At 45.0% G+C, this 24347-nt stretch overlaps 1 protein-coding gene across 5 annotated transcripts in view; it reads left to right on the top strand.

Moving 5' to 3' along the window:
* The window catches only part of BCL9 (BCL9 transcription coactivator), a 169488-nt gene that overhangs the window by 61631 nt on the left and 83510 nt on the right, over window positions 1-24347 (top strand). For all 5 annotated transcript variants that reach the window (XM_033941358.1, XM_033941362.1, XM_033941359.1 and 2 more), the window contains exons 3-4: window positions 7904-7987; window positions 21551-21841. In XM_033941358.1, the coding sequence (XP_033797249.1) occupies window positions 21606-21841 (236 nt within the window). In that variant the 5' untranslated portion in view covers window positions 7904-7987; window positions 21551-21605. The remainder of the gene's footprint in view (window positions 1-7903; window positions 7988-21550; window positions 21842-24347) is intronic.

Genomic DNA, 24347 nt, shown 5'->3' on the forward strand with positions numbered 1-24347 from the left:
GGGCCTCACCAATGACCTGTACAGGGGCATCAACACCTTCTTCCTTCTACTGACTACGCCTCTCTTTATACAGCCCAGAATCCTTCTGGCAGCAGCCACTGCCTTGTCACACTGTTTTTTCGCCTTTAGATCTTCGGACACTATCACCCCAAGGTCCCTCTCCCCGTCCGTGCATATCAGCTTCTCTCCTCCCAGCATATACAGTTCCTTCCTATTATTAATCCCCAAATGCATTACTCTGCATTTCTTTGCATTGAATTTTAGTTGCCAGGCATTAGACCATTCCTCTAACTTTTGCAGATCCTTTTTCATATTTTCCACTCCCTCTTCGGTGTCTACTCTGTTACAAATCTTGGTATCATCTGCAAAAAGGCACACTTTTCCTTCTAACCCTTCAGCAATGTCACTTACATACATATTGAACAGGATTGGCCCCAGCACCGAACCCTGAGGGACTCCACTAGTCACCTTTCCTTCCTTCGAGCGACTTCCATTAACCACCACCCTCTGGCGTCTGTCCGACAGCCAGTTTCTGACCCAGTTCACCACTTTGGGTCCTAACTTCAGCCCTTCAAGTTTGTTCAACAGCCTCTTATGAGGAACTGTATCAAAGGCTTTGCTGAAATCCAAGTAAATTACATCTAGCATATGTCCTCGATCCAGCTCTCTGGTCACCCAATCAAAAAATTCAATCAGGTTCGTTTGGCACGATTTACCTTTTGTAAAGCCATGTTGCCTCGGATCCTGTAACCCATTAGATTCAAGGAAATACACTATCCTTTCTTTCAGCAACACTTCCATTATTTTTCCAACAACTGAAGTGAGGCTCACCGGCCTGTAGTTTCCTGCTTCATCCCTGTGACCACTTTTATGAATAGGGACCACATCCGCTCTCCTCCAATCCCCAGGAATCACTCCCGTCTCCAGAGATTTGTTGAACAAGTCTTTAATAGGACTCGCCAGAACCTCTCTGAGCTCCCTTAGTATCCTGGGATGGATCCCGTCTGGTCCCATCGCTTTGTCCACCTTCATCTCAGAGCCTTTCTTCTTCAGCAAAGACAACAAAATTTGATTCAGCTTTGCAATCAGACTTATCTTCTTCCATCAGTTAGCCAGACATCTGATGGTACTCTGGGTCACATAGCTTCCACGGTCCATGTTACTCCGTTTACGAGACTTCATTTCAAGATTCCTCAATAGACTCTTGCATGTCAGTGGCCTCAAGCTCTCAACACATTACACTTTGATAATCTCTGCAGTGGTGAATGAGCTCTTCCTTGCTTTCCAGGGGTTTTTTGTTCCACACATCTCCACATCAGAAGGTTCTGACTGCACTCGCCCTCCTATGCTTGTGGGGTTTATCTAGACCAGGGGTCTCAAAGTCCCTCCTTGAGGGCTGCAATCCAGCCAGGTTTTCAGGATTTCCCCAATGAATATGCATGAGATCTATGTGTATGCACTGCTTTCAATGCATAATTGGGGAAATCCTGAAAACCCGACTGGATTGCGGCCATCAAGGAGGGACTTTGAGATCCCTGATCTAGATGGTCTTTGCACTCAAAGTTACTGGTCTACTAGAACCAGTTTTTTTTTCTATCTAAATCTTTTGGAACTCGGAGAGATCTATGATGCTCTCGAAACATTTCAGCACATTGTGACTAACTATGTCCTCCTAATTAATCCCTATGGATTCATATTGCAATGTATTACATAAACAAACAAGGAAGCATGAGTTCTCTCCTATGTCAAGAGGCCCAGAAGATTTGGAACTGGGTGATTGCTCACAATATATTTTTGAAAGCAGTATGCATTCAAGAGAAGCAGAATTCTCTCGCAGATGGATTCAGCAGGTTTCTTCAGCACATGAGTTGACGCTCAACTCTGCAGTTCTGCATCACATATTATCTCTTTGGAGGACTCCTCAGATAGACCTGTTTGCGTCCCCCCACAATCACAAGGTGCCTCAATTTTGCTCCAGGCAGTATTTTCTCTAACACCTGGAATCAGATGCGTTTCTTCTGAATTGGACACACATGTTTCTTTATGCGTTTCCTCCAATCTCTCTTATCTTCGAGATGTTTGTCAAGCTCAAGCAGGAATCGGCCACTATGATTCTGATGGCCCCTCGGTGGGCCAGGCATTCCTGGTTCTCCCTTCTGCCTCAGCTTAGTATCAAGGAACCAATGCCTCTTCAGACTTTTCCATCTCTTCTAACGCAGAGTCATGGATATCTTCTGCATCTCAATCAACAGGATTTACACCTGGCAGCTTGCTGCATCTCAATCGACAGGATTTACACCTGACAGCTTGGTACCTCTCTGGTTGACATGGAATGAGGTTCTGTGGAAGGGCAGACTAGATAGGCCATTTGGCCTTTATCTGCCATCATGTTTCTATGTTCTATCCTGTCAGACTTATCTTAGAAGAGTCATGAAAACCGTCTATGCAGCAGTATCACCAGCAGAAATAGATGCGGTTTTTCACTTGGTGTACTTTTCATCGTCAAGATGTTTTATCCACTTCTATATCTGCAGTATTGGATTTCTTCTACATTTATCCATTTTAGGCCTCAAGACCACTTCGATTCAAGTTCATCTCAGTGCTATCAATGCTTTTCACATCCCAGTTGATGGTAAACCTCTAACTGCTCATCCTGTTGTGTCCAGATTCATTAACAGACCTTTTCAAAGTCAAACCACCTCCAGTAGTTTGGGCTCTCAATGTTGTTCTCTCTAGACTTATGAAATTCTACTTTTGAACCAATGTCTTCAGCTTATCTGAAATACCTCACTTGGAAAGTGGTTTTTTTCTCATCCTCCTTACCACTTTTCGAAGAATAAGTGAGCTTCAAGCGCTGGCGGATCCAACATTCACAGTGTTTCATCATGACAAAGATGTGTTTCGCACCCATCCGAAGTTCCTTCCAAAACTAGTCACGGAATGTCATCTAAATCGATCAACCGTACTTCCAGTGTTCTTCCTAAGCCTCATTCTCATTCTGGAGAAATGGCTCTTCATACTCGTGACTCAAACGAGCCTTGGCTTCCTACTTACAGAGAACTCAGCCACATAGAGCATCTCTTCAACTTTTTGTCTCCTTTGATCCTAATAAGTTGGGACGTCCTGTATCCAAGAAACTATATCATGGTTAGCAGTTTGTATCACTTTCTCTTATGCTCAGGCTGGGCTGCAACTGGGCGTTGCGTCACAGCCCACAAAGTCTGAGCTATGGCAGCTTCACTTGCTTTCCTATACTCAACTCCTTTTGATGAACTCTGTAAACTAAACTAAACTAAATCTTGGGTTTATATACCGCGCCATCTCCACATTTACAGCTGCCACTTGGTCTTCAGTTCATACATTCACATCTCACTACTGTCTGAAATTGAATTCCAAATGGGAGGGTCACTTCGGCCAAGCAGTCAAGTAAAATTTATTTTCTTAATGGCCAACACTCCCTCCATTCCATTCTAGTAAGCTAGGGAGTCCCACATGTGAGAATATGCTGCCTGCTTATTCAGGGACAGCAGGCAGATATTCTTACAACCCACCCACCTCCCCTAGTTGACTTTTTTAGCTTGCTTTCAGAACTGAGGAGCCATGAGCCTGCGTCGGGCGGGAAGGCACTCGTGCATGTTCGGTGCGGGCAGTTTGCAAACTTTAAGTTCTTAAGGTAACGATGCACTTTTAAAGCTGTCTGTACCGGGGCTCCCGTGGATGACGTCGCCCACATATGAGAATATCTGCCTGCTGTCCCTGGATTACATCTGTTTCGGTAAGTAACTGTGCTTTCTCAGCTACTACTTTTGAGAATCAAAGCGGCCTTCTTTTCCTCTTACTTTTACTTACTTGCCTCACAAAAAGGTCTGTCGCCCTTACAATAATTCCTTTTAGTTTTACCCTTCCAGATGTTCCCATCCAGACAATTCCTTGACATATTTCCCCATCCAAACAAAGTTTGGTGTTTTAAAGTCTAGAACCTTAATTTTTGAATGAGCTCTCTCTATACCCATGTGGTCTGAATGGGAATCTTTCTGCCCTTTTTGGAAAAGGATGATTGACTTTGCTCTCTGGATCTCAAGGGAGCTTGCACTTTTATATATCCATTCTACCTGCTCACAGGAGATATCTTTCACTTTTGAGTTGGATCTCATCACTTCCAGTATAAAGTCCTAACCTTTGGTGTAGCATCAACTGCAAGGGTTTTCACGAAATGCCTTGTGGTAGTGGTGACAGCCTTTCACTCATGAGGCTTTCATGTATTTCCCTATGTGGATGACTGGTTGATCAAAGCTTCATCTTCACTACTAGCTCAGCATGCCATCAACAGTTCATCTACTGGAACTCCTAGGATTTGTAGTGATCTATCAAAAATCACATCTGTAACTGAATCAGATATTGGAGTTCATAGGATCTCTAATGGACACCACTCATTTCTACCTCAGCAGAGTCAACAGTCTCCTTCAGCTGTGCCAGAAAATTTCCTCATTACTATGCACGTCAAATTCTATGACTTCTCAGCCACATGGTCTCCACGATCCATATCACTCCATTTGCATGTCTCCCCCTCAAAATCCCACAATGGACTCTATCAACACAATGGTCTCAGGCCAAAGGATCTGTCTGCTCCAATACAAGTCACCTCAGACCTCTGTCACTCCCTCCAGTGGTGGATGCTTTGGTTCAATCTCTCCCAAGGTATCCCCTTCCAGCCTCCACCTCATTAGAAACTCCTCACCACAGATGCCTTGATGTTAGATTGGGGGGGGGGGGGGGGCTCATCTTGATGATCTCTACACTCGAGTCTGGTTTTCTCACGAGAAAACTCTCCATATCAACCTTGTCGAACTCTGAGCGACACACAATGCTCTCAGAACATTCTAAGACCTTCTCCTCCACCAAATAGTTCTCATCTGGACCAACAATAAGGCTGCCATGTTCTGTCTGAACAAACAAGGGGGCCTGAGGTTTCACCCTCTTTACTTGGAAAAAATCCAGATTTGGACTTGGGCAATTACTCATGACATCATTCTCAGAGTAGTTTATCTGGCAGGGAAGCAGAATATATTCTCAGATTCCTTCAGCCCCACGAGTGGTGTCTCAGCATGTCCATCCTGTGTCAGATTTTCTTCAAATGGGGGACTCCAGACATAGATCTTTTTGCATCCCCCCACAACAGCAAACTTCTTCTATTCTGCTCCAGATTCTTTGTCCCCAATTGCCTGGAATTGAATGCCTTCCTCATCGACTAGGAGAACAGATTTCCTATATGCTTTTTCTCCAGTACCTCTCATCAGAAAAACGTTACTCAAACTTTGCCAGGATTGGGGATCCAGGATCCTCATTGCACCTCGCTGGCCTCTTCATCCATGGTTCCCTCATTTTCTACCTCTCTCAGCTCAGGAGCCCTACAAATTACAACTGTTTCAATCCTACTCACATAGAACGATGGCTCTTGCCTTCATCCCAATGCTCACTTGTTAGCACTCGTGGAATAGCTAATAGCTTCACTACCATGTATTTTATTAAGTTGTGCTCTGTACCACACAAATTAACTGCCACATTGAACCCCTTTCTACTGTACGTATATTGTGTGACCAATAATGCCCACAGTATCTTTCTGCATCCCCCTTGAGGGACATTCAAATGAAGGAAGATATCAAGTGCTTTAGGAAGCTTTTGAAAAACCTGACTACTTCCAAGTTGGGAAGGTATCAAGAAGAGGAGAGACTGAGGAGTTTGCTGTGGATGCTGTGGAATTTTTATGCTTGTGCTGAAATGCATATTGTAAGTTTGTATGTATTTCTTATTTATATGTAAACTGATGTGAACAAGTAGTCATGATGATATTAGTAGTTTGTAAATTTTTAAATAAAAATAATTACTAGCAGATTTGAAAACAAATTTTACACAGTGTATAGTTAAATTTTGGATTGTTGAGAATGTGGGCAAGGTAACTAATGCAGTAGTGTAACCATTGATGGGCCTGGGTGGGCACAGGCACACTCACTTTGGATTCAGTTCCACCCAGCTGTGATGTGTCTAGCAGGGAACCCTAAGTCCTGCCAGCTGGATACCCCTGGCATCTCTGTCTTCTCTCCTCCAGCAATTGGGGGAGGGGGTCTCTTAACTGCACTCCACCAAGCTCCTGCAATCTTTTGAATCCTTCTCCTCTTCACCGGCAGTAAGCAGGGATTCATTCTAACTGTTTGTGCCAGCCCCGTGGCATGAACATCGGGTGTGAGTCACTACTGGCAAAGAAGAGGCGGATTCAAAAGGTACTGGTTGCTTGGAGAAGTGCAGTTGAGAGTAGAGAGTTGCGCAGGGACAGAAATCCCACCCGTCCCCGCCGGAATCCCCTCCGTTCCCACCAGGATCCTTTCCGTCCCCGCGAGGAATCCCCTCCATCCCCACCTGTCCCCATAAAAAGCAGCAATTATTTCTGACAGGATCATCAATTCCACAGTTTCTTTTATGTTTGCACTGCTGTTTTCTTGTGGAATTTCTTTGGTGGAACCCTTTTTTTGTTTTCTGTTTAGGTAATTAACTTATAAACCCCCTCTTTTACTAAGGCATGCTAGCCGATTTAGCGTGCCCTAAATGCTAATGTGTCCATAGAATATAATGGACACCGTCAGCCTTAGTAAAAGAGGAGGTTTATAAGTTAATTACTGAACAGAAACCAAAATAAGGGTTCCACCAGAGATTCCAGTAGGAAAACAACAGTGCAAACACAAAAGAAACTGTGGAATTGATGATCCTGATGAAATCTTTATTTGAAAAATGTGCAGATAAATTAAAAAATGAAACACAATATGAAAATATAAAATACAGTAAAAGATTTCATCAGGATCATCAATTCCACAGTTTCTTTTATGTTTAAGTTAATTACCTGACTGCCGGCTGCCAAATCCTCCTGCTTCTCTGATGCATCTCCTCATGCCTACTGTGCTCACTGCTGCTCTGTCCTCAGCTCTGGTCTGAACAAAAAATTGCTTGGTTCCTTGTCTCCTGCCTCCTCGGGTCACTCTCTTCTATTTCGAGATGAGTCTCGCTAGTATCAGGGTCTTCGGGGGGTGCTGGGCGGATCACTAAATAAGTGTCTTCCCGCTGTAGCCTTGCCGACCAATCAGCAAGCAAGGCTCTCAGCTGTGTACATGCTGAGCAGTGAGCTCAGCACGTAAACAGCTGAGAGCCTTGCTTGCTGTTCCCGCCCCGCTGCGCCACCGGACCAATCAGCAAGGCTTTCAGCCGTATGCATGCTGAGCTCACTGCTCAGCATGGCTGTTTCCACCATGGCGCTGGACTGGTATCTCAGCTGCGTCGGAATTTAGGTAGTTCTCAGTAAATCGAACCCTGCTTCCAAAGCCTTCCATCCCATGGGCCAGAGGGGGTCCCCATGGGAGTCCCAAGGGCCAGAGGGGGTACCCCACGGGATTCCCGCAATCCCCATTCCCGTGCAGACCTCTAGTTAAGAGACCTCCAATCACCAGGGAAGGGGAGGGGATACCAGGTAGGAAGCAGGATTGTGGTACCCTCCTACTTTTGGGCTTAGACCTATCCAAAATTGAGTGTTTGGCTATGCCCCTGGACTACTGTAGTGAATATTGAGAGATTTGGACAAGATTTTGGAGGAAAAGTCCATGAATTATCAGCCAGGTAGACTTGAGATAGCCATTGTTCATTCCCGGAAATAAACTATAAGAAACGTCTGTTTTTTGGGCTCTGCCGAGTCTCGTGACCCATCCGGCTGCTGTAGAGATAGGATGCTGAGCTTGATAGACTTTAGCATGAAGTAGCATGACTTTTCTTATGTTTTGTACCTTTTGAATCTTCCTCTTCTTTGCACCCATCTGTTTCTGCTTTCTTTGGAGTTCTCTATTTTCTTTTCTTTCTTTTATAGAAAGTGCTGGTGGTACTGAGGAGAGGATCCTTGATACATCACCTGCAGAGTAAATATGATTTTTTTGTGACACCAGGGAAACTGGTGAGTATCATACTACTAAGGATACTAAATGAAAATCTTTATAAAAGTGAATGACCTGATACCTAAGCTTGATAGCTATGAGAATGCTTATAGCAATTAGTAATTTGGGAAAGTCAATTATCTTGAGTTTGTCGTTTGTGTTGCTAGTGGCTAAAGTGTCCCAAAGTATAAAGACTTCCCATTTAACAGTACATTGATAGCCAGTTTTAATTCTTTTTCAAACCTCAGCGGTGTTGCTGCATGTAATAAGTTTCAAGACACACAGACTATAAACACCAACGTCACTATTGGTCTTATTTATATTTTAAAGTGCTCAACAGTGCAATCATATTGTTAGAAATAATCCTATTTTATAAAGTTTAGATACTCATCTTAAGTGCAAAAAAATGCAGCTTAGAGGTTTAAACTTCCGACATAGGACTATGTTTTGCCATGAATCCCCCTTGTTTTTGCCGGTGCAATGTTTCCCGCGTTTCCAGGAACTTTCAAGTGCTGGAAAGTAATCATTGGTGCCAGGTATTTTTGTATGACTATCACACTATTTATTTTGGAAATGGTGAAAAATTGCAGCATAAGAGTGGTAATTTTAGTTTTTGCTATGGTGGAGTATTCCAAGAGACTGTTCCACTGCTGCTTGTATTTCTTTGGTAGGCTAAGTTTTTTTGTTTGCGGTTTGATTTGGTACCTTATCCACCTGGGACCCCTGATGAAGGCGTATTCATCGAAACACGGACCGTGTCGGGTCCTTTGGTTTGGTTCAAGGTGGTAACATTTAACCGCATTCATGATTTTGGTTTAATAAATTTAGCCTGCATCATTGTACACCTATCTGCAGTTTTCTTTGTTTTGTTTGTGTTCTACTCACTGCAGATTGTGTTGGATTCTTTCCTTTTGTTGTTTAATTTTAGTTTCAAACAATTTTTATTGATGGTAGCAAAATAACAGCCATCAAGTACAACAAAACATTTTGCAAGGCAGCAATACATAAAACAACCATACCAGCATAGTGAAACAACCATCAACCATAATTTATACAAAGTACGTATATCTCTGTCTCTTTCCCTCCCATTCCCACAAACACCCATATGCCTAGAAGCTAAAGAAAACCATACCAAGGTCCTAGACTCAAGAGTGGTAATTTTAAAGTCCACCCTGGCCTCTGACATACTGGAAATACTGACATTTTTGCTCCTTGCTTTCTAGTGCTATTGAGTAATGTAGTATTGTAATTTGGGATTGTGAACCAACACTGAAGTATGAAAGTTGAACTTCAGATCTTCGAAGCCAACAGAAATTTATGTAATCTTCCAATTGTGTGTGAGAAAACTATGGCAAAATATGCAGAAATATAGCAGAATGTTAAGAACAGAATCCTGTTTTATATTCTGCATATGTTTGTACGAGTTAAAATACTATCTATTTCCCAAGCAGCATGTTAGCTAACAATAATAATAATAATAACAACAGTTTATATACCGCAGTACCGTGAAGTTTACAAGTGCAAAAGACTCTGGATATATAGCAGTGAAATATAATAGAACATGGCTGCCAGGGAAGAAACAAGTGTTTTTAAAGTGCATTCATGTTTGGAGTAAGTTTCTTCTTTAATCTTCCATGCAGTGTTTGTTTATTGCAAACTTAATGTACGGTACTACAATTTGCAGATGTATCAAAACAATTTAGTGCAGAAGAAGTAAAAAGCAAGGTACACACTTGCCCCTCTTCTTGAATAATTGAAAAAAATAGTTTATTTAAGACTTTATTTATTGTCTTTCATAGTAAAGCAAAGCAATTTACAAGAAGGTAATAAAATTCCATCATAGAGAAAGGAATGCCAGAACTCAAGACAGGAAAGCATCAGTAATACATGATGACATAGACACATGGACACACACACAATGCAAGTGGAGCTAGACAGATAATCCTGGGAAAGCTTTGTGGAGAAATAAGGATATAGTGCTTCATGCTAGTACTGTGCACCTTCAGACATGCAATTCTAATGAAAGCATTTTAGAATTTTGTAAATGACAGTTTGTTCCTACTCCAGATCTGGTAGAGACTTGGCAGATTTTGAAGAGGAAAAGCTGCAGAATGCAAAATATTGAAGCAGATTGGAGAAAATTCTACATAGGACACTGGTCCCAGCCGCCACCTAAGAAGCGGCTGAGAATCGCAGACTGGCATCCTATACAGAATTGCTTCTAATCTAATAGGCAGACGCTTAACCCTGCCTAACCGCCCAGATTCTCTAACCAGCGCCCCTGTCACAGGCGACAGTTAGAGAATCACTCCTGAGGGTTCCCTTGCCATCAGATGATCACAGCAAGGGAATCCCCTTCCCACAATCAGTTGAGCAGCTATAGCAGGGCTTCCCGCCCCCCGTGAAGTCAGCTGATAGGAGGGATGACGACTCCCTCCTGCAGGAACCCCCGCAGAACTTCCCAAAGTTTCCCAGCAAGAGGAATGCCTACTTCTTCCTGCCCCCGAACCCCTCCTGAAGAGCCAGGCAGGAGGGATGCCTACTCCTTCTTGCCCTTGAACCCCACCCGAAGAGCCGGACAGGAGGGATGTCTACTCCTTCCTGCCCCCGAACACCTCCTGAAGAGCTGGTCAGAAGGGATGCCCACTTGAACCCCCGGAACTTCCTAACCCCCCACCCATCAACTGACACCCCCCCACAATCACACACATACACACATGTTGACACCCCCTGTGTCTTTCCAGAAGAAAATCCAGTCAGAGGGATGCTTGCACCCTTCGGCCAGCAGACCTGCCACTCCAAAATGGCGGGCCTTCCCATTCCCAGTGCATTCTGGGATGCACCAGGGAGGGGCCTAAGGCCCCTCCCATAAGATTCATTGGAAAGGAGGCCTGGGACTCCAATTGATCGAGGGGCCTAAGGCATCTGAGCTAATCAGGGCCTTAGGCCGCTCCCCAGTGTATCCCAGAATGCAACAGGAAGGGGAAGGCCTACCACTTTGGAGTGGCAGGCCTGCCGGCCAGAGGGTGTAAGCAACCCTCTGGCTGGACTTTCTTCTGCAAAGGTGGGCTTAGAGGTGCTGGGGGAAGTGTGTCTACAGGTTTGGGGGTGTTAGGGGGTCTACAGATGTGTGTGGGGATCTGGAGGGAAGTGTTACCTGTTGGTGGTGGGGTGGGAAGTTTTGGGGGTTCGGGGACAAGAGTGAGTGGGCATCCCTCCTGCTGGCTGACTTCATGTGGGGGTTCCCTGCTGCAGGCATTCAGCTGATTGTGGCAGGGGGATCCCTTGCCGCGATCAGCTCAGTGGCTACATTTTGCTGGCCTACATTTCAAGTGTTTATGGCAGCTCTAGGGAGTTGCCTAGGGCTACTTAAGCTCACCCAAGGCCATTTCTGGCCGAGCCCGCGCACAGCCTTGGGTGAGCTTAAATGTCCTGCCGCGACTCCCTCATTCACAACAAATACCTACAGTGTAGGTGGCTTGTCTCTGGGGTTGTTTTTTTAATGTGGGTCCTAATTGACTGCCTACAATTGTGACGTCCGTTTACAGAATCTTCCCCATTTTGACTAGAAAATTATAAACATTAAGAGGTAATATTCAGCCCACTGTGGTCAGTGTTTTCTGTTTGATGTAATTTCATCTCTTTTGGGTAATTTGGTGCTTGGAGCAATTTTGAAGCTCTGCTTGAACATTCACAGATTTTGGTCTGTAGCTGACAGGCCGATCCCACTGGGTACCTGTTAGCCAGCCTGCATAGTTTTCTCTGGAGCTCAGGGCCGTCCCTGACATGGTCTCAACTACTGTTCAGCAAGAGTGAAGTGCAGGCTGTTAAGCGCCCTTAGAATGCTCAGTGGTGTCTCGCAGGGTGCCGGCTACAGGGATGGAGATGTAGTTGGACTTGCAGCCCAAAGATCACATTTGCAGAAGCATTCTCAGCATTGTGGCAGTGAATTTTCTCATCCAGCTACAGTGAGAGAGCTGAAAGCAGGTTGCAGCACAGATCCTGTCAGGTCACTGTAAGTACACAGGCTGACAGCCTGTGAGAGACATTGGGGGAGGTTGGAAAAGTGGGGGTTTAAGTGTTTTTGGATGTTGCCCTGTGTTTCCCCCTCCTGAAAAATCCTAAAATCACCATTTTTAGAGTTTGGGAAGTGTGAAAAATATCACGATTTTGAAGTGAATTTGTTGATGGTGACCATCTTGAATTTTTAGCAATCTTTTTTTCTAAAGCTCCCTGCTGCATCAAAACTGCAAATTGTGACTGGAAACCTGCTGGGATGGAGTCCTTGGGCTCTCCTCATGTGGATTCTTGCCAGGATTGTGCAAATTTAGCGCTTTTAGAGTGTCCTTGTGCCACATGCTGCTTGGTACAGCTGGGGGGGCTGCATTGTCAGCTCAGCTTCTCTCCTGCTGAAGCAGGTGACCAAATGCTCAGCTAGCGCGGCGATGAAGCTGTCTGCGCGGCGGCAGCAAAAAGGGTGAACAGAATGCTAGGAATGATAAAGAAGGGGATCACGAACAGATCGGAGAAGGTTATCATGCCGCTGTACTGGGCCATGGTGCGCCCTCACCTGGAGTACTGCGTCCAGCACTGGTCATGAAGAAGGACACGGTATTACTCGAAAGGGTCCAGAGAAGAGTGGTTAAGGGGCTGGAGGAGTTGCCGTACAGTGGGAGATTGGAGAAACTGGGCCTCTTCTCCCTTGAAAAGAGAAGACTGCGAGGAGACAGGTAATGTTGTAATCTTGGGGGATTTCAATTTTCCGGGGATAGACTAGGACCTGGGAACCTCAAATTGTGGCAAGGAGGCAATGTTCCTGGAAGTGCTAGGGGACTGCTTCCTGGAACAATTGGTGGGAGAGCCGACAAGAGAAAAGTCACCTTGGGCTTGGTCCTAAACAGCATTACGGGGCCGGCTAAGGAAGTAGAAGTCACAGTCCCGCTGGGGACGAGCGATCACAACAGGATCAACTTCAAACTGAATGTCGGGAAGGTGAAAGGTACTAAAACCTCAACCACGACTTTAAACTTTAAAAGGGGAAGATACGATAGCATGAGAACTGTGGTAAAACAACGGATCAAGAAGAAAATGGGCAGATTCAAAATGGTAGAACAGGCATGGTCCCTTCTGAAAAATACTATCATGGAAGCACAAAGCCTCTACATTCCGCGGATGTCCAAAGCAAAGAAAACCAAAGGCAAAAGAGAGCCGGCGTGGCTTACTAAAGAGGTTAAGGAAGCCATAAAAGAAAAGGACTCCTTTAAAGCATCGAAATGCACGAAAACAACCGAAACTTGGAACAAACACAAGGATGATCAGAAGAAGTGTCACAGGGCGGTGAGGGATGCCAAAAAGTACTATGAGGAGAAAATAGCGCAGGAGGCCAAAAACTTCAAGCCCTTCTTCAGGTATGTGAAAGGGAGAAAACCCGCAAAAGAGGCAGTGGGACCGCTGGACGACCAGGGAAGGAAAGGGTACATCAAGGAAGATAAATAAATCGCAGACGGACTAAATTCCTTCTTTGCGTCTGTCTTTACAAAGGAAGACAGCAACAATTCCAGAAGCAGTGAAAGTATTCAAAGGAGTAACAGAGGACAGCCTTACCACAGTAGAAGTGGACTTGAACCAGATTTACCACCAGATCGACAAACTCAAAAGTGACAAATCGGAATTCATCCGAGAGTCTTGAAAGAGCTAAAAGTGGAAATCGGAGAACTATTGCAAAAACTTGCCAACTTGTCAATCAAAACAGGACAGATCCTGGCCGATTGGAAGATAGCGAACGTCATGCCGATATTTAAAAAAGGATCAAGAGGAGTACCGGGCAACTATAGACCTGTGAGTCTCACGTCGGTTCCTGGGAAAATGGTTGAGGCGCTGATCAAGGATAGCATAACCCGACACTTAGACACACATGACCTGATGAGAGCCAGCCAACATGGATTCAGGAAAGGGAAGTCATGTTTGACAAACCTACTTCAATTTTTTGAGACAGTGAACAGACAAATTGATAATGGCGAACCAGTGGATATTATATACTTGGAGTTTCAGAAAGCGTTCAACAAGGTTCCAGCAAGACTCCTCAGGAAACTGCAAGGCCATGGAATAGAAGGAGATATAGTAAGATGGATAGGCAAATGGCTGGAGAACAGAAGGCAGAGAGTGGGCATAAATGGGAAATTCTCAGACTGGGAGAATGTGACTAGCGGTGTGCCCCAGGGCTCGATACTTGGGCCCATCTTATTTAATATCTTCATCAATGATCTGAAGGATGGAACATCCAGTGAGATCATCAAGTTTGCAGATGACACAAAGCTATGCCGGGCAATCAAATCGCAGAAGGACAGTGAGAAACTCCAGAGCGACTTGAGCCAATTGGAGAATTGGGCAGATAAATGGCAGATGAAGTTTAATGTGGAAAAATGCAAAGTGATGCACTTAGGCAGAAAAAATAAGGAACAAAGTATAGTATGTCAGATGCAACTCTGGGAAAAACTGAACAGGAAAGGGATCTGTGCGTATTAATTGATAGGACCCTGAAGCCATTGGCACAATATGTGGCGGCAGCGAAAAACACGAATAGAATGCCAGGCATGATAAAGAAGAGAATCACGAGTAGATCGGAGAGAGTAATAATGCTGCTTTATAGAGCGATGGTCAGACCACACTTGGAATACTGCGTCCAACATTGGTCTCCATACCTAAAGAAGGATATAAAAATGCTCGAGAGGGTGCAGAGACGAGCAACAAAGCTAATAAAGGGCATGGAGAACTTGGAATACGAGGAACGACTTACAAGACTGGGATTGTTCTCCCTTGAGAAGAGGAGACTGCGAGGGAATATGATCGAGACTTTCAAAATACTGGAAGGAATCGACAAAATAGAGCAGGAAAAAAAATTATTTACAATGTCCAATGTGACACGGACAAGAGGACATGGACTGAAGCAATGAGTGGTGAACACCTGGAATGCTCTCCCAAAAGAGGTAATTGCGAAATCCATCATTCTAGGATTTAAGGGTAAGTTAGATGCACATCTCCTTATGAGAAGCTTAGAGTGATATGGGGACTAAAACTATGCCAGGGTACACCTGGTGGGGCCTCCGCATGTGCGGATCACCGGACTTGATAGACCTAGGGTCTGTTCTGGAGATGGCACTTCTTATGTTCTTATGACATGATCAAAACATTCAAAATACTGAAGGGAATAGACTTAGTAGATAAAGACAGACTGTTCACACTCTCCAAGGTAGGGAGAACGAGAGGGCACTGTCTAAAGTTGAAAGGGGATAGATTCCGTACAAACGTAAAAGGAAATTCTTCTTCACCCATAGAGAGGTAGAAAACTGGAACGCTCTTCTGAAGTCTGTTATAGGGGAAAACACCCTCCAGGGTTTCAAGACTAAGCTGGACAAGTTCCTGCTAAACTGGGACGTACGCAGGTGAGGCTGGACTCATTTAGAGCACTGGTCTTTGACCTGGGGGCCGCCGCGTGAGCGGACTGCTGGGCAAGATGGACCACAGGTCTGACCCAGCAGCGGCAACTCTTATGTTCTTAATCACTCAGTAGGCTCTGTCCACTTCTTCCTCCGGCTTTGTGGTGTGCGTTCGCAGTCTGCTACCTTTCCCTAGCACCCTGATATGAGTGTTCTGGTCTTGGAGCATTTTGACTCTCTGGAGGGAACTCTGAAGATTGCTAGAGCTATGTCCCGTCTGGCACAGAAGTGTCAGCAGCTTTTAGGTCAGCCCAGGGTAGATTCTTTGGTGGCACAAGTGACTAAGCACACTTCTCTCCCCAGTGAGGGTGTTGTGTGAATGTGGCCCTCAGAAAACCTTTTGATGCAGCTACTTTAGGTATCAAGTACCTTTTGATGCAGCTTCTTTAGGCTTCAGTGCCTGCCTTTCTTGACTGCGCACTCTGGAGAGTGAGGCGGTGGATCCCCCTCCTCTGCTTCTGATGGCTGGGACAGATTATATGGCTGATGCCTTGTATGATCTCATGAGAGTGTTGGTGTACTCCATCTCTGCCTGCTGAATGCTTTGGGTCAGACATTGAGTTGGTGATCTCACTTCCAAGGCTACTTTGGCTAGGTTGTGTTTTAAGGGGCAGTTATTTTTTGACAAAGTTCTGGATGACCTCACAGATTCTGTAATGGACTATTTCCCTAAGACACTGCGTTATAGTAGACCCAGACCCTCCAGGGATTCTGGTTGTTCTAATTTTCATGGCTCATGGCGCTCTAGACCGTATACAAATGCCACGTCGCTGAGATTTTCACAGGGCTCCCAATGACGATATGCTGGCTATATGTGTTCTCAGCTTTCCACCTCCCATTCTGCTTCCTCTGACAGAAAGGCAGGCCAAGGGATGCCTCTTTGTGGATAGGGGTCCAGCTCTCAGCGTTTCTTCCTGCCTGGATGCGCATTATGTCCAACCAGTGGTTTTGGACATTATTCAGTTGGTCAAACTGGAATTTGCTCAGCCTCTGACAGTTGGTTCGTGGACTCTCCTTCAGGTCGCCCAGACAAAGCGCTCAAGGTTCAGGCCATGGTTTAGCACTTACTGGATATTCAAGCTATAGAGCCAGTCCTGCCCACCCTCTCAGGCTCAGGTAGATACTCTATATACTTTATCATGCCAAAAAAAGGCTCAGAAGATTGGGGGGCCTATTTTGGATCTTCAGCACTTGAATACAGCTCTCAAGATTCCCCGCTTCTGAATGGAGATTGTGCGTTTGGCCATTGCAGCAGTGGCCCCAGGAGAGTTTCATGCCTCTGGATCTCAGAGGCATACTTGCACATGCCCATTTTTCCAGCTCACCACAAATTTTTGTGGTTTCATGTACTGGAACAGGATTATCAGTTCTCGGCCCTGCCCTTTGTTGGGCTGGCGACAGCGCCCTGGACCTTCATCAAGGTGATGGTGGTAGTGGCAGCTTACCTGCAAAAGATGTGTCTCCAGGTGCACTCTTACTTGGACGACTGGCTGATTAGAGCTCCTTTGTTGGCTGAGGGACGGCACACAGTGGAGCAGGTGCTCCAAGTGTTGGAGGACCTGGGCTGGATTGTCAACTTCAGGAAGAGCAATATGATGCCCATGCAGTCGCTGGAATACCTGGGAGTCCTCTTCGACATGGCAGTGGGTCACGTCTGTCTACCAGAAGCCCGCAGGCAGAAGCTGCATGCCCAGATTTCTTCCCTTTTGGAGCAGCTGGCTCCTTCGGCATGGGATTATCTTCAGGTTGTAGGATCCATGCTGGCCACACTAGATGTAGTTTCTTGGACAAAGGTGCACATGCATCCTCTTCAGCATGCTTTTCTCTCTTGCTGGGCGCCACACTGGGATGCTTTGCAGACCTGTCTGCCGTGGACTCTGGAAGCCCAAGCAAACATGGACTGGTGGCTTCTCTTGCAATTACTCTGCAGGTATTGATGAGTGAAAAGACCCTACCTCCTCCACATCATTGGCATAAAAAATTTTCATATATAGATTAATCAGATGACAGCCATGTTAAAAAAAACAAAACCCAAAACAACAAATGAGGCCAATTAGTTTATTGCATTACTTCCGCATTGTTCACTGATAAAATATTCTTCAAAACAAGTCCAGTCCTTTACTGCTTCTCCAATCAGTACTTCAAAATAAACCTAACATTAATTTTTCAGCTCATTCAAAGACATGTTCTTATGACTATAAAAGGCATTTAAATTTCTAAGAATAGTTGACCCAAATGCTTTCACCACATCAGTTGTTTATATAAAGTCACGATCATGCCTCCCTACTGCTATCATTGATCAACCAACCAACCACTGTTGTCTTGCTCAAACAAAAAATATAAATTCAATCTTTTAAAATGATGACCACTAATACATTCAGTTCTTGAGAGGCAGTTGTTTTCAGATCCATCACTGTTTATACTGTATCACTATGCAATTTACATTTAGTCCTTAGGGGGCAATTGTTTGCAGATTTTGAGTGGTCAGGGCTGATACTGAGTTGGGCAAATATTGGTCCCAGTTACCCACCTTATTAAGTGCCTAGGCTATACATAACAAACACGGACATACAGATAAAACACATACACTCGCATGCTCAGCAAATGCACACACACATGCAGGGATTAAAAGAATTCTATTTGCTATGCTCTGCACTTGTTAAGCTGTAAAAAGAACTGACACAACCTCACATGAGGCAGTCAAAGCAGTTAGATTTGAAAAGGTAGGGGAGAGCTTTTCTGCATGGACTTGTTAGAAGTCGCCCTTTTTTTGTGAAGACTTCTTTCTTGCTGTCCACAGAGAATATCTACTCCCAATCATGGACAAACTCCTGTGGTGTCCAACAAGGCTCCCCACTATTACCTACCTTGTTCAATCTATACATGTCTTCACTAGGCCATGAACTATCCAAACTAAATCTCCAATCGTACATATACGCTGATGACATCACAATCATCATCCCCTTCTCTACACTATCAACCAAATCCAGACACTTCATTTCATTCGTCATCGATAAGGTAGAACAATGAACAAAAAAGTTCAAACTAAAACTAAACCCTGAAAAAACTAAAATATTTATGGCCACCCCAACGAACAAATATAAAGAACCATCAATCAGCTTTCAAGGGAGAAACTTTCCTATCAATCCCACTATAAAAATCCTTTGAGTGACCTTAGGTCAGAAACTGACATGAGACCCACACTGACATCTTAGTAAAAAAATGTTTCTGAAAAGAGGAGACTGCGAGGGGACATGATCGAAACATTCAAAATACTGAAGGGAATAGACTTAGTAGAGAAAGACAGACTGTTCACCCTCTCCAAGGTAGGGAGAACGAGAGGACATTCTCTAAAGTTGAAAGGGGATAGATTCCGTACAAACGTAAGGAAATTCTTCTTCACCCAGAGAGTGGTAGAAAACTGGAACGCTCTTCCGGAGTTTGTTATAGGGGAAAACACCCTCCAGGGTTTTAAGACAAAGTTGGACAATTCATGCTAAACTGGTGAGACTGGACTCATTTGGAGCACTGGTTTTGACCTTGGGACCGCCGCGTGAGCGGACTGCTGGGCAGGATGGACCATTGGTCTGACCCAGCAGTGGCAATTCTTATGTTCTACTATGGAAACTACGTACGATAAAACCATATTTCAACTTCGCATCATTTAGACCAGCGGTCTCAAACACGTGGCCCACGGGCCACATGCGGCCCCCCATGGACTATTTTGTGGTCCGCGATCTGTCCTCTCCACTTCACAAGTTTTCCGATTGTGGAGAGGACAATCGCGTACAGACCGCGAGTGCTGTAATTGACTTTCGTCGGAGGGAATGTCGGCAAACGGCCTCCTGGTGGCGCTGTGCTTCTCCCAGTCTCAGCCTCCCTCCACCCGCTTTGGCTTGCGTCTCTAGGCAGCATTAGCTGCTGCCGGGTTGCGCTGTGCATCTTGCGATCTCAGCCTCCCTCCACTTCCTCTCAGCCCGGATCCAGAGCGCACGGCTCACTCTGCCCTGCAGCTCGCCCACAAGCACCGGAACCAAGCAACGAGGCATCCCAGGCTGTGGTGGTGGTTGCAGTGTAGGGCTGTAGGCCTTTGGCAAGTATATGAAAAATGTGTTTCTTTGGAAATTGCAATTATCTGTCCCACAGAAATTATTATTATTTTTTTTTAACCCCCTATGATTTCTCCTGTGGTGGTGTTTCTTCACATTGGCCTATGTCAGTGGTCGGCAAACTGCGGCTCTTTAGCCACTTGAGTGTGGCTCGCAGCTCGCCTAAAGCAGGGATCCCCAACATGCTTTCCTTCTCACTGCCCTCCCCCAAGTCACCGCCATTGGGGAACAGGCCACCACCACAGCCGGTGAATAGGCTACCACCGCCACCATCGGGGAATAGGCTAACACCGCCGCAATCGGGGAACAGGCTGGCACCGAGTTCTTAGCTCTCCCTGCTTATCTTCCCCAGCGCGGAGCTGACCAATTCTCACCATCTGACGTCAATTCTAACGTCGGAGAGGAAGTTCTGGGCCAGCCAATCACTGCCTAGCTGGCCCGGAACTTCCTCTCCGATGTTAGAATTGACGTCGGGTGGCAAGAATTGGTCAGCCCCGTGCTGGGGAAGATAAGTAGGGAGAACTAAAAAGAGATGTCAGACCATGGAAATAGTGACGGAAGAAGAGAGAGATGGAAGGGAAGGTAGGACATGGAAACGTAGATTTTGAAAAGAAAACAGAAAAATTGAATATTAAGTTAATGCCAAAGATGGATGCAAGGCAGAAAGTGAAGACGGAGAGAAAAACAGTCAAAGGACAAGAAGGCCCTGGAAACATAGTTAAAAGCACAGAAAAATAAAGTCACCAGCCAACAAAGGTAGGGAAAATGATTTTATTTTCAATATAGTGATTGAAATGTGTCAGCTTTGAGAAAGGAAAGATATTAAACTTTAAATGTGAGGGCTGCAGAAAAAATAGGGTACTTGGAGGGCCGCAGAAAAAATAGTTAATGACAATTTTGCTTAAGGTAAAACTCTTTATAGTTTATAAATCTTTCCTTTAACTGTTAAAGGAAAGATTTATAAACTATAAAGAGTTTTACCTCATGCAAAGTTGTCATTTCTTTAATAAGGCATTAACTATTTTTTCTGCGGCCCTCCAAGTACCTACAAATCCAAAATGTGGCCCCACCAAGGGTTTGAGTTTGAGACCACTGATTTGGACTATTAGTACAATCAATAACCCTAAGCTCGCTAGACTACTGCAACATTATTTATCTAGGTTCCTACAAAAAAACTACCAAAAGATTGAGAACAATCCAAAACACAGCCATTCGACTGATTTTTTTTAACCTGAAAAAAATACGACCACATCACCCCTTATTTCAAAAAACTGTACTGGCTACCAGTTGAGGCCAGAATAATTTTCAAATTCGGTTGCCTATGTTTCAAAACACTATTCGACACGGCACCCACCTACCTTTGGAATCACTTTGTTCTCCAAAACAAACTCCGCTTCTCATGCAGAACATTACTATTCGCCTTTCCGACTCCCAAAGGATGCAGATTCAAGATTCCTCGACAAGACATTTTCCTTCCTTAACCATTTGTCATACTAATCATACAGAAGATCATTGAAAAGCCATTTATTTGATAATTTTGTTTAACTTCCTTAATCGTTTTTCCTCTACATCTTCCGGCATGCTCCTGCTGTATATAACTATGTTACACGCCTGTCTGTTTCCTCCTACTTCATGCTCATAATGTAACTTAACTGCATTCATGCAGTGTATCTTGTAAACCATCTTGAACTGAAAGGCATGATAGGATATAAATAAAGCTGTTACAGTATTATTATTAATTTAACGTTGTTTTCCTGAATAAGGATAAGGAATTTGATATATCATTATTTTGTAGTATGACCAAGGTAGTTTACATATTATATACAGGTAGTTAAGTGTAGTGGGTGTCTGGCCAACTTCACCTTGTGTACCCCTGTTCTAAATGGTGTTTATGTATAGTATAGCTGTGGGTTGAATGTGACTTTGAAAAGCTTTTAATCTATTTCCTCTTCTGGTGTCTTACTGGGGTCCTGTTCAGTGTGCCCTGGAGATGTGTGAAGGTTCCTCACAAGCGGGTGGCACCCATCTGGAGAATGCTGGAGCTGCAGGAGGGAAGAACGCAGTTCAGCAAGAGAGAGCGGAGCAAGAAAGAAATTGAAAGCATTAACAAAATTCCAACATACAAAGTCCTTGGACCACAGCCAAAGTCACCAAGCCCCCCAAAATCCCAGCCCAGCCCTTCTGCATCTCTGAATAGCAACTCTGCAACACCATCAATGCATTCAAGCAACCCCAAAGTAAGAAACTCACCATCAGCAAATACACAGAGGTAAGAAACATTAGTGATTATCTCAATGTATTATGTTAGACTTCTTACCATCATAAATCTAAAACTACACCTCACTCTATAAGACGAGGAAATAGAAAAATGTAGCTCAATCTCCAAGAAGGGATAAGCTACAGTGTCCACCTCTAATATGTTGTAAGTTTTTTAAAGTTCACTGTATTCAATCATCCTCTAATATTTTCAGAAGTAAGACAAACCAGTGGCTTCTGGTAATCCATTGGTTTATTTTTCTTTCTCTTTAAAAGTGCAGAGTAACTATCATGCCCCGACGGGACCCATTTCGCCCACCTTGGGCTTTCTCAAGGGTTCACAGTAAGCACTCTTTCTTTAGCGTCCTCACATTCTCGGAACGGACATGGACTCCCAGACCATTAAAAGATGAAATTTATTGCACCAATATCAGATGGAGGGTGGGGAGTCCTGAAGCCAATGATTAAGAATGCATTTCTTCCCCACAATATAACCCTTACGAATAAGCAAACTGTCGCCTGCAGAAAGTCCACCCAGATGACCGGCAGCCAAAAAAATAATCCCTTCCACCGTCGAGGGGAGTGGATAACCCACCAAAGATTCCAAATAATACTTGACCTCCAACCAAAAGGCAGAGATAGGGGCACACGACCACACCCCGTGCGCCAGAGAGTTGGCAACCTGGTGACATTTCAGGCAAATAGAGGTAGGGGCACACCCAAAATAAAAGGCCTGTTTCTGGGAGACATAACCCCGAAGGAGAACCTGAAATTGACATTCCTGGAGCTCAGCGCTCTGCACCACCCTAGGTATCTGTCGCACCAAAGGGGCCAAGGATGCCACCCGCGGGCGACACCCCAGGTCCCGGGCCCATAAAGTCAAGAGCTGCTGGTAATCCCTCTCAGGCTGCAAAGCCACCAATTTACGATGATATTGAGAAACAGAAAGCCAGTCTCACTGAGCATCAAAGAAAAATTCTTGCAAAGTAACAGCAAAAGACTGAATCAAAGATTCCCTGGGCAAAGAGGCTACATAATGAGAAAGCTGCCTATAAGCAAAATGATCCGTCGCACACAAGGACCAGGATGCCTGGAGAGCCGAGAAAGAAACAGCACTGCCATCCATCTGAAGAAACTGCCCCAAAATTCGGAGCCCTTTCCGCGCCCAACGTTTAAAAACAACATTATCCTGTCCAGGACTAAAGTTCGCGTTGCCCACTATGGGCAGCAAAACAGAACTAAAAGACGAGTGGCCCCAAAGCTGAAAAACACACCACCAAGCCCGATGAAGCGGCTCCACCAAACAAGTACGGGCCCCAGGGCCCAACCGCACCTTCCCATCCCAATGTAAAAGATAAGGCAGAGCCCACGGAAAAAAATAATCAGCTTCCAACTCACAATCAGAATACTGAGAGCTGGCAAAAAGCCAATCCAGTACATGCCGAAGCAGGCAGGCCAAATTATACAAATGAACCGAAGGAAGTCCCAAACCACCCATTGCCCAGGACCCTTGAAGAAAAGAATGATGCATTTTACCTTTCTTGCCCCCCCAGCAAAAGGACAACACCAATCTCTGGAGACTCAGGAGATCCTTTTTCAAAAGAAACAAAGGAAGCGTTTGCAAGACATATAACCATTTAGGGAAGATAATCATCCGAAAGAGATGAACACGGCCCATTAACGAAAGAGGAAGATTCAACCAGCGACGCAAGAGCCCCTTGGTCTCCTGCAACAAACAATCAACATTCAAACGGTACAATGCGGAGACATCCATGGACAACAAAATACCAAGGTACCGAAAAGAGTGTTCCGCCCATCGCAAAGAAAAATCCGGTCCCCAGTCTACCTGCAAAGAGTCCTGGAATGCCAAAGCCTCCGACTTCTGCTGATTCAAACGGAAACCAGAAAAATCCCCATACTCGCGAAAACTCTCCAAGAGGGCAGGGAGGGAGGCCCGAGGATCCGTCAAATAGACCAAAAGGTCATCGGCAAAGGCCGCCAGTTTAAAATGATGAGCCCCCACTACCATTCCCATGACGTCCGGGTTACCCTGAACATCCCGAATAAGAGGATCCAAAGTCAAGATAAATAGCAAAGGCGAAAGGGGGCAACCCTGGCGAGTACCCCTGCAAATCGGGAAGGGATCGGAAAGAGTATCATTGGCCCACACACAGGCCACAGGGTCCGCATAAAGAGTCCACACCGCCTGAATAAACCAAGGGCCAAGACCATACACTCGCAAGACCTCAAACATAAAGCCCCAATCCACCTGGTCAAAGGCCTTCTCGGCATCAAAGCTGATTATCAAAGAGGGTATCTGATCCTGTGCAGTCCGTTCCAGAGCCGCCAAAATACGGCGCACATTTTTAGCAATCGCGCGGCCCTTCACAAAGCCAACCTGCTGATCCGAAATAAGACTCGGGAGTACCAAGGCGAGACCGGTAGCCAAAACTTTAGCGAAAAGCTTAGCCTCAAAGTTCAACAAAGAAATCGGTCTGTACGACTCGGGTCTAGTCGGA

Source organism: Geotrypetes seraphini, chromosome 4 (assembly GCF_902459505.1).
Source record: "Geotrypetes seraphini chromosome 4, aGeoSer1.1, whole genome shotgun sequence".
Taxonomy (NCBI): Eukaryota; Metazoa; Chordata; class Amphibia; order Gymnophiona; family Dermophiidae; genus Geotrypetes; species Geotrypetes seraphini.